This window comes from Leucoraja erinacea, chromosome 2, assembly GCF_028641065.1.
Source record: "Leucoraja erinacea ecotype New England chromosome 2, Leri_hhj_1, whole genome shotgun sequence".
Taxonomy (NCBI): domain Eukaryota; kingdom Metazoa; phylum Chordata; class Chondrichthyes; order Rajiformes; family Rajidae; genus Leucoraja; species Leucoraja erinaceus.
In genome coordinates, this window is record NC_073378.1 from 41,185,577 (window position 1) to 41,198,018 (window position 12,442).

Sequence of the window (12,442 nt, forward strand, 5' to 3'; positions counted from 1 at the left end):
TTACAGCAGTTGTGCGGAAACTGGGAAGACATTCCAATGTTGCATAGCACTGCAAACATAATAAATGGGACAGTCTCAGAAGATCTGCTGCTGAAAATTTGGAATCCATTACATACTCTGGACCATGTGTGAAAATATCATCAACAGAAACCTTCTGTGGCTCAAAGGTGGTTTACCACTATCTCCTAGAGGAAGTGGCAATGAACAATAAATGCCAGCATTGCCCAGATTCTAAAAGTAAATATTAAAAAAAAGAGATACTATGAATTGCAGATGTTGGTTTACAAAAAAAATGCTGGAGTAACTGAGCAGGTCAGGCAATTAAAATTAAGGAAACTGCTTGTCGTGACTGTCTCCTCCCCTTCCTTAACCCTTGAGCTGTCTCCTCCCACCCTCCTATCCCGCCCGCCCTCGGGCTCCTCCCCCCCCCCCCCCCCCCCCCCCCCCCCCCATCAATCTGAAGAAGGGTTTCGGCCCGAAACGTTGCCTGTTTCCTTCGCTCCATAGATGCTGCTGCACCCGCTGAGTTTCTCCAGATATTTTGTGTACCTTGTGCTTGTCCTGCTTAGTATTTCCAAATATCTATCACAAAGCGGGTTGCTTGTTGTTGAGTCAGACCTGTTGTTCAACCCGTGACTGCATGCATTTCCCTTGGGAACTCCCGTTTCCCTCCACATCCTAAAGACGTGTAGGCTGGCAAGTTAATTGTCCATTTTAAGTTGCCACTAATGTGTGAGTGGTTGAATTTGCAGGTAACGGGAATAGGGGAAAATAAAATAGGATTGTGTAAATGTCATGATGTTAATAGTCCAAAGGGCATGTTTCTATGCTGTATGACTCTATACGCTTTAAACATGTATAATGCAGTGGGAGTAGCGAATTCAGTGTTAGGACTTAATTTGTATTTAGCAACAAACCAAACATCTCTGAGATCTATAAAACGTCACCGTTTCCAATGTCTTGGGTCAAACCGATTCATGACATGAACCTGGAGAGCAAAAACCTCCAGATGCTAGGAACATTCAGCCGGTAAGACGGCATCCATGAAAAGAGACACGGACTTGATGATGCTGATTGATTGCCGAGGCACGTTACACCACACATCTTATCTCTGGAGGTTGGGTTAAAGCATCATACGTGGATTTAATTTCCTGTTTCGTTATCTGTTGTATTTGTGTGATCCTTAGCGCTGGCTTATTGTTTATTGGTCCAGTGTTCGTGAAGGTAATCTTTCCTTCCGATGAGACTTTGTACCGAATACAGAAACACTTTTGTAACATTTCCAGTCCAGATCCCTCCAGCAGCTTCGATCGTTAATTATCGGGCGGAAATCTGACCCAGTCCGTTTGCTCGGGGAAATCGTAAGTTTCATTTCGGCTCTGCATGTTTAACTCTACGTTAGATTTTTCTTAATTCCGCTGGCCCGTATGCAGTCCACGGACCGGTTCTGAAGTCGTCTGCCAATCAATTGACCACATTTTCTCCGACATCTTAAACCTCTTCAGCAATCTACTCTCCTCACCTGCTTTAGGAAATCAGTATTCCAGACCCTAAGAAAAACAATTTGACCAGTCTCTATGACTACCAGCCAGCCACCTTGGGACCTCCATTGGCATCCAGCTTCTGGACTTCTTGACTGGCAGAGACCTCAGTGGGTTAAAATTGGTCATAACACTTCCTTTAACTCTGCCCCTCATTGTTGTGTGCTTAGTATCATGATCATCCCCTGTACACCCATGACTGTGTGGCCAAATGCAGTAATAACTAAATCTTTCAGTTTACCCATATGGAGTATCGTATGCAGTTCAGGTTGCCCCATTATGTGGAAAGGATGCAGAAGAGGTTTACCAGAACAAAGTCTGGATTTGGAAGTATTGTTTACAGGGAGAGGTTGGACAGACCTGGATTGGTTTCTCTGGAATGCTGGAGATGGTGGGAAGTCCTAATAGAAAAATATAACATGATCAGAGTATAGTGTAGATGTAGGAATTTTTTTCCCCAGGATGGAAAAATTCAAATACTAGAGGGTATAGCATTAAGGTGAGAGGCGCAAAGTTTAAAGGAGATGTGCAAAGAGTTTAGCCGGAAATAGCAGGGGACCGGGGGTCAAATGAGATGGAGGAACTGAGTGAAATCCAGGTTAGTCGGGAAATGGTGTTAGGTAAATTGAATGAATTAAAGGCCGATAAATCCCCAGGGCCAGATAGGCTGCATCCCAGAGTGCTTAAGGAAGTAGCCCCAGAAATAGTGGATGCATTAGTGATAATTTTTTTAAAACTCTTTAGATTCTGGAGTAGTTCCTGAGGATTGGAGGGTAGCTAATGTAACCCCACTTTTTAAAAAGGGAGGGAGATAGAAAACGGGGAATTACAGACCAGTTGTGGGGTGGTCAGCAGATGGAACCTAGTGGGCAAGAATCAATGTGGGGGAAGGGGGATTAGAAAATAGGAACAAAGGGGGAGAGAGAACCTAGGTTGGAGTGGGAAAGGAACACTTTGGGGTTATGGGTTACCTGTAAAGTACATGTGATTTTCTACCTCACCTGGAAGAGCTGTTTAGATCAGAACACACGAGAGACAATATTTTAGGTGCAACATCCCATGATAGTTCTTTGACCTGAAAAGCTGACTCTGTTTCTCCTCTCACAGATGTGGCCTAACCTAGTGAGTGTATCCAATATTTTCTCTTCTTATTTTACATTTTCTGCATCTTTTCATTTTGAAAAGGAAGTTTGTGTCCTTGTTTTCTTGTGCCAATTTGAGGTTGGTGGTGCTAAGGTGGTATCTCTTAACATGTTGTAGCTTTAGATTTGATGGGAAGATGGTGGTTGTTTCGTGTGCCAACAAATTCCTTTGAAACTCTCCAAATGTGTCTGTGCCCCCATTATGTCATTGAGGTGTCTGCAATACCACTGGGAGTCTGTGGCCATTCCAAAGGACTGGATCTTCCCAGTCTGCTGCGTTTGTGTTGGGATTACAAAGAGCAAACATCTTGCCCAAGGGTGCCATTAATTTGCAGATACAATTCATTGTTGAATTGAAAATCGGTCTTTGTCAGTCTCTGGTACAATAACTGGTCTATTCAATTGCAAAGCACCAGATATTTTCTTCACATCATGTTACAGAACTTAATGTGCTGGAATAACTCAGCGGGTCAGGCAGCATCTTTGACGAACATGTTTCAGTGAAATTTCAATTCAAGTCCCTTTAGAATCTGTATCTCCTTGTTACAGAACTCATTCCTTTGTGCAGAAAGTGTGCAAAATTCAACGGTGCTAAGGATTCTAGTTTTCTTTTTGATATCGTCTTTCATTACAGTTTTTTATTTGCACACACATCGATTTAAAAGTCCTTAAAACTCAAACATCTCTAATCCTAAGAAAATTACATTTCTGTGACAGGTGAAGGGATGACTGAAAAGTATACAAAAGGAAACACTGACGAAATAAACGAAAGTAAAGATGCATCTTCTGATAAAGCACAGGATGAAGAGAGGTGAGAAACTCTATATGAAAGATTGTTAAAAAATAGTTGAACTTTGCAGTTAATTTGTTGATGAATATTGTTGTATAATGTATACACTAGTTATGGAATCTACAGCTTTTGCAACCATTTGTATTGTATGAAAAATTACAATATTTACTGATTATTTCAGTTTATATTGAAACATATTTTCCTACAGAAGTTCGATACTTCAGCCAAGTTATAGTAAGTTACTCCTAAGTTTGCTAATTAAATTCTATAACAGTATATACAAGAATAGCAGGTGAGAAGGCAAAATGCCCAGCCAAGTTGTGAACATTCATGTCTCCCAAGCGTATCTCGTCTCGCATATATATATTAACTTGCATCGTCAAACATTTCTCCAGCCTGCCCCGATCTATTTCTGTAAAATTTGCCATCTCAAAACCAGGATTCAGCACCAATATTTCTGTAGGCTTTTCTCACCGCATAAATTGATTGAAAGATACAGCATGGAAGCAGGTCCTTTGGCCACTGAGTCCTCGCCAACCATCGATCACCCATTCACACTAGTTCTACGTTATCCTATTTTTTGCATCCACTTCTTACCTGCTAGGGGTAATTTACAGAGGTCAATAAACCTACAAACCTGTGCATCTTTGGGATGTGGGAGGAAACTGGAGCACTCAGAGGAAACCCATGTGGTTACATGAAGAACATGCAAACTCCACACAGACAGTACTTTAGGTCAGGATCAAACCCAAGGTCGCTGGCGATGTGAAGCAGCAGCTCTACCAGTTCCGTCATTGTGAGGCCATGTTAGATTAAATCTAATTGTATTGTGAGCACTGTTGAAAATAATGCTATTAAGATGAAATTATTTAAAAACAATCAAAAAATTAATTCTCAGTTAAAAAAATTGTCCAGTGATTTGATTGTAAATAAACATTTTTGATATTGAGAAAAGCATGTTTTAACTGGTTTCAGGAATTTTTAAACTAATGAAATATTTAGAGAAATAAAATGCAGGACATTGAAAAAAAATCTGATTATTATATCTTATAAACTTGCAGCAAAACTAAGGACGAGAAAGGAAAAAAGATTGAACAGGTCGGCCCACTGTCATTGGTAAGGCTCATTTTCATGATTTCTAAAAGGGAACTGGCAATTATCTATATTACTCAATGTAAACTATTTTAAGAACTAATTTGCTAATAGTATCGTGAGAAAACTTTCTTTGTGAAATGCGTGCTTAAATATACTAAAACATAATTTATATGTAATAGACTACATGGTGCAGTCTTTAACCATGCATAGTTATTTCCTTATCTGGTGTGTGAAACAGAACATAGGATGGGGACCCACAGTCCCGTTTATATCAACGGGTCGATGGTTGAAAGGGTCAAGAGCTTCAAATTCCTGGGCGTGCACATCTCTGAAGATCTTTCCTGGTCTGAGAACACTAATGCAATTATCAAGAAAGCTCATCAGCGCCTCTACTTCCTGAGAAGATTACGGAGAGTCGGTTTGTCAAGGAGGACTCTCTCTAACTTCAACAGGTGCACAGTAGAGAGCATGCTGACCGGTTGCATTGTGGCTTGGTTCGGCAACTTGAGCTCCCTGGAGAGGAAAAGACTACAAAAAGTAGTAAACTCTGCCCAGCCCATCATCGGCTCTGACCTTCCTTCCATCGAGGGGATTTATCGCAGTCGCTGCATCAAAAAGGCTGGCAGTATCATCAGAGACCCACACCATCCTGGCCACACACTTATCTCCCTGCTACCTTCAGGTAGAAGGTACAGGAGCCTGAAGACTGCAACAACCAGGTTCAGGAATAGCAACTTCCCCACAGCCATCAGGCTATTAAACCTGACTCGGACAAAACTCTGATTATTGGTGGCCCATTATCTGCTATTTGCACTTTATCAGTTTATTTGTTTATGTGTGTATATATTTACATTGTAGTATATGGACACACTGTTTTGTAGTAAATGCCTACTATGTTCTGTGTGCTAAGCAAAGCAAGAATTTCATTGTTCTATCAGGGACACATGACAATAAACTCACTTGAACTTGAACATAGAAAAATAGGTACTGGCGTAGGCCATTTGGCTCTTCGAGGCATTCAATATGATCATGGCTGATCATCTAAAATCAGTATCCCGTTACTGCTTTTTCCCCATATCCCTTGATTCCTTTCGCCCAAAGAGCTAAATCTAATTCTCTCTTAAACATCCAATGAATTGGCCTCCGCTGCCTTCTCTGAGTTGCCCTTGCAATAGACTTCCCATATTTGGCTAAAAGAGACACAGTTTTTTGTTTTTGATAAAAACATTTTAGCGACATGATTCCTGAAATCATTGTTTGTTTCTTTAATTCCTTGCCTTATTTTCACTATACATTTCCTGTTTGTTATAACCCATGCTTCCAAAAACAAACGACACAACTTTGAAGAAAAAATACCCTGCCGATTCTGGTATAAAACAGAAAATACTGGAAGATCTCATGAGGTCAGACAGCTCTTGTGTAAATGTGGGAAATTTTTAATGCTCACCTGTATCAGGAAAGAGAACAATTCCACCCTCTGACTAAAGAAATTCCTCCTCCTGAAGAAACGTCCTTTAATTCTGAGACTATGACCTCTAGTCCTAGACTCTCCCACTAGTGGAAACATCTCCACATCCACTCTATCCAAGCCTTTCCCTATTCCGTACATTTAAATGAGGTCCCTCCCCTCATCCTTCTAAACTCCTGCATGTACAGACCCAGTGCCGTCAAATGCTCATCATATGATAACCCACTCATTCCTGGGATCATTCTTGTAAACTTCCTCTGGACCCTCTCCAGAGCCAGCACATCCTTCCTCAAATATGGTGCCAAAATTTTCTCACAATAGCTCCTTGAGAGTAGCAACACATGTAAGTGAGTGGTAAAGTGGTATAGTTACCTTCATTAGTTGGGGCATTGAGTATATGAGTCAGGAAATCATGTTGCAGCTTAATCATTTTGGTTATGCTTCATTTGGAGTATTGTTTGCATTTTTGGTTGTCCAATTACAGGAAGGATGTGGAGGCTTTGTAGAGGTTGCAGAAGAGATTTATTAGAATGCTACCTAGATTACAGGGTGTTAGTTATAGCAAGAGGTTGGATCGACCTGCAATGTTTTCTCTGGAGCGCCGGAGGCTGAAGGGAGACCGAATAGAAGTTTACAAAATTTATGAGAGGCAAAGAAAGGATATAAAGTCAGTCTTATCTCAAGGTAGAAAGGTCAAAACTATAGTCTTAAGGTGAGTGGGGCATAGTTTAATGGAGTTATGTGGGGTGTTTTTGTTACGGAGTTGTATGTGCCTGGCCAACACTGTCAGGGTGCTGTTGAGGCAGATGCAAGAGTGTTGTTTAAGACGACATGCAAGGAATTATGTGGATTACATGGAGGCATAGAGTCACACAGTCAAAAACGGGCCTTAGGCCCAACTTGCCCACAATGACCAACATGTCCCATCTACACTGGTCCCACCTGCCTGCATTTGGCCCATCTCCCTGTAAACCCATCCTTTCCATGTACCCTCCTAAATGTTTCTTAAATTTGCGATAGTACCTGCAGGCTGAAGCGATTTAAAAACAATTGGCATCATGGCAACACGCAGGTCATGGAGGGAACGTACAAACTTCTTGCAGACAGCACCTGTAGTCAGGATCGACGGGTGTCTGGCGCTGTAAGGCAGCAACTCTACCATGGCGCTACCATGCTGCCTCAAATGTTTTTTAAATTGTAATTATATACGCCTTTACCACTTCCTCTGGCAGCTCATTCCATGAACACACCACCCTCTGTATGAAAAGTGTTTCCAGCGTTTTTTGTTTTTGTTTGAGATTTCCAGCATCTGCATAAACAACATGCTGAATGAACTTTATGGGTCAAGCAGCATATGTGGAGAAAAATGTATGATTGATGTTTTGAATCAAGACTGAGAGTGTAGAAAGTAGATAACTAGTACATGGAAGTGAGAAGGATCGTTGAGGCAAAGGCTGGTTGGTGGAACTAGGTTTCATAATGAGAGGAGTTGATTATCGGGGCAAAGCGGTCCTTCTGCAGTTGTACAGGGCCCTAGTGAGACCACACCTGGAGTATTGTGTGCAGTTTTGGTCTCCAAATTTGAGGAAGGACATTCATGCTGTTGAGGGAGTGCAGTGTAGGTTCACAAGGTTAATGCCCGGGATGGCGGGACTGATATATGTTGAAAGTATACACTGGAATTTAGAAGGATGAGAGGGAATCTTATTGAAATATATAAGATTATTAAGGGATTGGACACGCGAGAGGTAGGAAATACGTTCCTGATGTTGGGGGAGTCCAGAACTAGAGGCCACAGTTTAAGAATAAGGGGTTTGCCATTTAGAATGGAGATGAGGAGAAACCTTTTCACCCAGAGTTGTGAATCTGTGGAATTCTCAGCCTCAGAAGGCAGTGGAGGCCAATTCTTTGGATGCTTTCAGGAGAGAGTTAGATAGATCTTAAAGATAGCGGAGTCAAGGGATATGGGGAGAAGGCAGAAACGGGGTTCTGATTGTGGATGATCAGCCATGATCACAGTGAATGGCGGTGCTGGCTCGACAGGCCTACTCCTGCACCTATTGTCTATTATAAGGGAGGGAGGGTAATGAACCTATGCACTTCACCAGTCTTTGTGTCTACCCACCACTGTTATCCATTTGACTAATCTTTTTTTCTATCTTATATTTACACCTATCAACATCCCCCATGCCCCACCTGAGCTGGCTCCATCGGCCCATCATTCCCGCTTCATCTGGTTCCAACTATCACCTACCAATCTCTGTCTCACCGCTCCCTCTCACTTCTGGCCACTTCTCCCTCAATCCTGATATAGGGCCTCATCCTGAAACATCGGTAAGAGTCGTGCAATTTTGCAAGTTAATTGGCTTCTGGAAATGGCTCCAGAGTGTGTAGGGGGTGGATGCGAAAGTGGGATAAGTTAGAACTAGTGTGAACAAGTGTTAGACGGTCACAGTGGGCCGAAAGGCTTGTTTCTATGTTTCCTCCAATCAATCAATCAAGCAATCGTATGTATACCTCCACAGAAGCTGCTCAACCCACCGAATGCCTCCAGCAGTTTTATTTTGCTCCCGGTTCCAGCATATGCAGTTTTTTGCTTCAGTCACAGTTTATGTTGACTCCTTTAGCTGACAAAGTATCTAGGGATTTCTTAGAAGGAATAACAAAGTGCATCAATATGCTCCAGTTATGTTATACAATTTTTTTCCCTTGAAGTCTGCTCAAGTGACATGCTTTAAGGAGTTAGATGTGGCCCTTGTGGCTAAGGGGATCAGGGGGTATGGAGAGAAGGCAGGTACTGAGTTGGATGATCAGCTGAGTTGGATGGCGGGGTGCAGGCTCGAAGGGCCGAATGGCCTACTCCTGCACCTAATTTCTATGTTTCTATGTTTCTATGTTTAAAGATTTTAAGATCAAGATCAAGAGAATCATTCATAAAGCAATAAGCTGTGACCTTTAACTAAGTTGTTACTTTGTAGTTCAATGTAGGAAAAGCCAAGCAGGAATGCGTTCTACACAAACAACTCCATTGCGATCTTTACCTCAAGATCTGCAAACATGACACAGATAACATGCCCAATGTGAGAATGAGTTTTCGCCCAGCAATGTTAGTGAGTGAAGGGACAAATAATAGCAGGAAGTTTGAAACCACCATTGTGAGTGAATTGCAAAACAGAGGCTTTCACTTGGACAAACATAAAATGAATGAGGACTCTGATTGTGAAAGGTTTCTGGTTGACATCTAATAATTCAACTTTGGATTGAAAGAATTATATCGTCATGGAGCTTTATAGCTTACAAACAGGCACTTTGCCCACTGGGTCTATGCTGACCATCATTCCTAGTTGCCCCCATTAATTCCATAATCCTCCATGCCTTGCTTATCCAAGTATCTGCTCTGAAACTTTGTTACTGTTCCTGCCTCCACCACCTCCTCTGGCAGCTAATTCCTCAAACTACATTTAGTGAAACATTCATCGCTCTGATCCCTTTTAAGGCAGCATCTGTGGAGAGAAGGAATGGGTGATGTTTTGGGTCGAGACCTTCAGCCCGGTTAGGAATAAGGGAAACGAGAGATATAGACAAATATGTGATGAGATAAAGAACAATTAATATAAGATATGCAAAAAAGTAACGATGATAAAGGAAACAGGCCATTGCTAGCTGTTTGTGGGGTGAAAACGAGAAGCTACTGCGATGTGGGTGGGGGAGGGATAGAGAGAGAGAGAGAGGGAATGCTGGGACTACCTGAAGTGAGAGAAATCAATATTCATACCACTGGGCTGTAAGCTGCCCAAGCAAAATATGAGATGCTGTTCCGCCAATTGGTGTTTAGCCTCACTGACAATGGAGGAGACCGAGGACAGAAAGGTCAGTGCAGGAATGGGATGGAGAATTAAAGTAGAATAGAATAGTTTCTTTATTGTCATTGTAACATGAACCATGTACAACGAAATTTAAAATGTCAGCCAGTAGGTTGAGGGGGGCTGAGCGAAGGTGCTCCATGAAACGATCACCCAGTCTACATTTGGTCTCGCCGATGTATAAGAGTCCACATCTTGAACAACAGATACAGTGATGAGGTTGGAGGAGGTGCAAGTGAACCTCTGCCTAACCTGAAAGGACTGTAGGGGTCCCTGGACAGAGTCGAGGGAGGAAGTATAAAGGACAGACAGCACAGTCTCTGAGTGTGTTGCTCTGCAGTCTCTGTGGTTGCAGGGGAACGCTCCACGTCAGGTACCTGGGGAGGGGGTTTAGGGGGGCTGAGCGAAGGTGTTCCGTGGGAAGGTTTGATCTCGCCGATAAGTTACATCTTGAACCAGGGAGGTGGAGGAGGTGCGGAGGGTATAGGGGTCTCTGGAAGGCGGGGAAAGTATAAGGGGTGTTGCTCTTCTGTGGGCAAAAGGTGGCTAGTGGGTGGTTTGCGTCTTGTGGGTCGGAAATTTCGGAGGGGATTATGTGTTGTATGTGGCGGAAATTCGGAGGATTATGTGGCGGATGGATGGAGTGGAAGTTAAGGACTAGGGGGATTCTTTCTCTGTTTCTACTAGGGTTGGGGAGTTGGACAGAGCTGGGGGTACCAAGGCTACACGAGTGAAGGCCTCATCTATGATGGGAGTGGGGAAACCCTGTTCCCTCAAGAATGAGGACATCTCGGATGTCATGGTATGGAACATCTCATCTTGGGCGCAGATACAATGTAGACAGAGGAATTGGGAGTAGGGGATAGAGTTTGCAGGAAGTAGGGTGGGAAGAATTGTAGTTGAGATAGTTGTGGGAGTCAGTCAGTTTGTAGTAGATGCCAGTCAATAATCTATTTCCTGTGATGGAGTCTGTGAGATCAAAAAAGGACAGGGAGGCGTCAGAGATGGTCCAAGTAAATTTGAGTGCAGGATGAAAATTGGTGGTGAAGTTGATGGAAGTCCATGAGTTCTCTATGAGTGCAGGAGGTAGCACTGATGCAGTCATCAAAGTAATGGGCAGGAAATGGTGTTGGGTAGACTGATGGGACTGAAGGCTGATAAATCCCCAAGGCCATGAGGTCTGCATCCCAGGGTATTTAAGGAAGGGGCTCTAGAAATCGTGGACATTAGTGATCATTTTCCAATGTTCTACAGATTCATGATCAATTCCTGTGGAATGGACGGTAGCAAATGTTATCCCGTTCCTTGAGAAAGGCGGCAGAGAGAAAACTGAATTAGAGACCAGTTAGCCTGACATCGGTGGTGGGGAAGATGCTGGAGTCAATTATAAAAGACGAAATAGCGGCACATTTGGACAGCAGTAGCAGGATCGGTCTGAATCGGCATGGATTTACGATGGGGAAATCATGCTTGACTAATCTTCAGGAATTTTTTGAGGATGTATCCAAGATAATGGACAAGGCAGAGCCAGCGGATGTAGTGTACCTGGACTTTCAGAAAGCATTTGATTAGGTTCCACATAGGAGATAAGTGGGCAAAATTAGACCACATGGTATTGGGGGTAGGGTACTGACATGGATAGAAAATTGGTTGGCAGACAGCAAACAAAGGGTAAGGATTAACAGGTCCCTTTCAGAATGACAGACAGTAACTAGTGGGGTACCGCAAGGCTCGGTGCTGGGACCATAGCTATTTACAATATATATTAATGATTTGCACGAAGGGATTAAAAGTAACATTAGCAAATTTGCAGACGACACAAAGCTGGGTGGCAGTGTGAACTGTGAGGAGGATGCTATGAGAATGCAGGGTGACTTGGAAAGGTTGGGTGAGTGGGCAGATGCATGGCAGATGCAGTTTAATGTGGATAAATGTGAGGTTATCCACTTTGGTGGCAAAAACAAGAAGGCACATTATTATCTAAATGATGTCAAGTTGGGGAAAGGGGAACTACAACGGGATCTGGGGGTCCTCGTTCATCATTCTCTGAAAGTAAGAATGCAAGTACAGCAGGCAGTGAAGAAAGCAAATGGCATGTTGGGCTTCATAACATGAGGAATTGAGAATAGGAGCAAAGAGGTCCTGCAGCTGTACAGGCCACTGGTGAGACCACACCTGGAGTCTTGTGTGCAGTTTTGGTCTCCAAATTTGTGGAAGGACATTCTTGTTATTGAGGGAGTGCAGCGTAGGTTCACAAGGTTAATTCCTGGTATGGCAGGACTGTCATATGTTGATAGATTGGAGCGGCTGGGCTTGTATACTCTGAAATTTAGAAGGATGAGAGGGGATCATATTGAAACATATAAGATTATTAAGGATTTGAACACGCTAGAGGCAGGAAACATGTTCCCAATGTTGGGGGAGTCCAGGATCAGGAACCATCGTTTAAGAATATCGGGTGAGCCATTTAGAATGGAGATGAGGAAAAACCTTTTCACACAGGTAGTTGTGAGTATGTGGAAGCCGGTGCCCAAACGGGTGCC

General features: G+C 42.9%; 1 protein-coding gene across 1 annotated transcript in view; it reads left to right on the plus strand.

The window, feature by feature from the left end:
* Positions 1–514: 514 nt before the first annotated feature.
* The window catches only part of abcb4 (ATP-binding cassette, sub-family B (MDR/TAP), member 4), a 128,766-nt gene continuing 116,838 nt past the window's right edge, over positions 515–12,442 (plus strand). Inside the window, exons 1-3 of the mRNA XM_055655606.1 lie at positions 515–1,361; positions 3,401–3,494; positions 4,535–4,589. Coding sequence (XP_055511581.1) covers positions 3,409–3,494; positions 4,535–4,589 — 141 coding nt within the window. The 5' untranslated portion in view covers positions 515–1,361; positions 3,401–3,408. The remainder of the gene's footprint in view (positions 1,362–3,400; positions 3,495–4,534; positions 4,590–12,442) is intronic.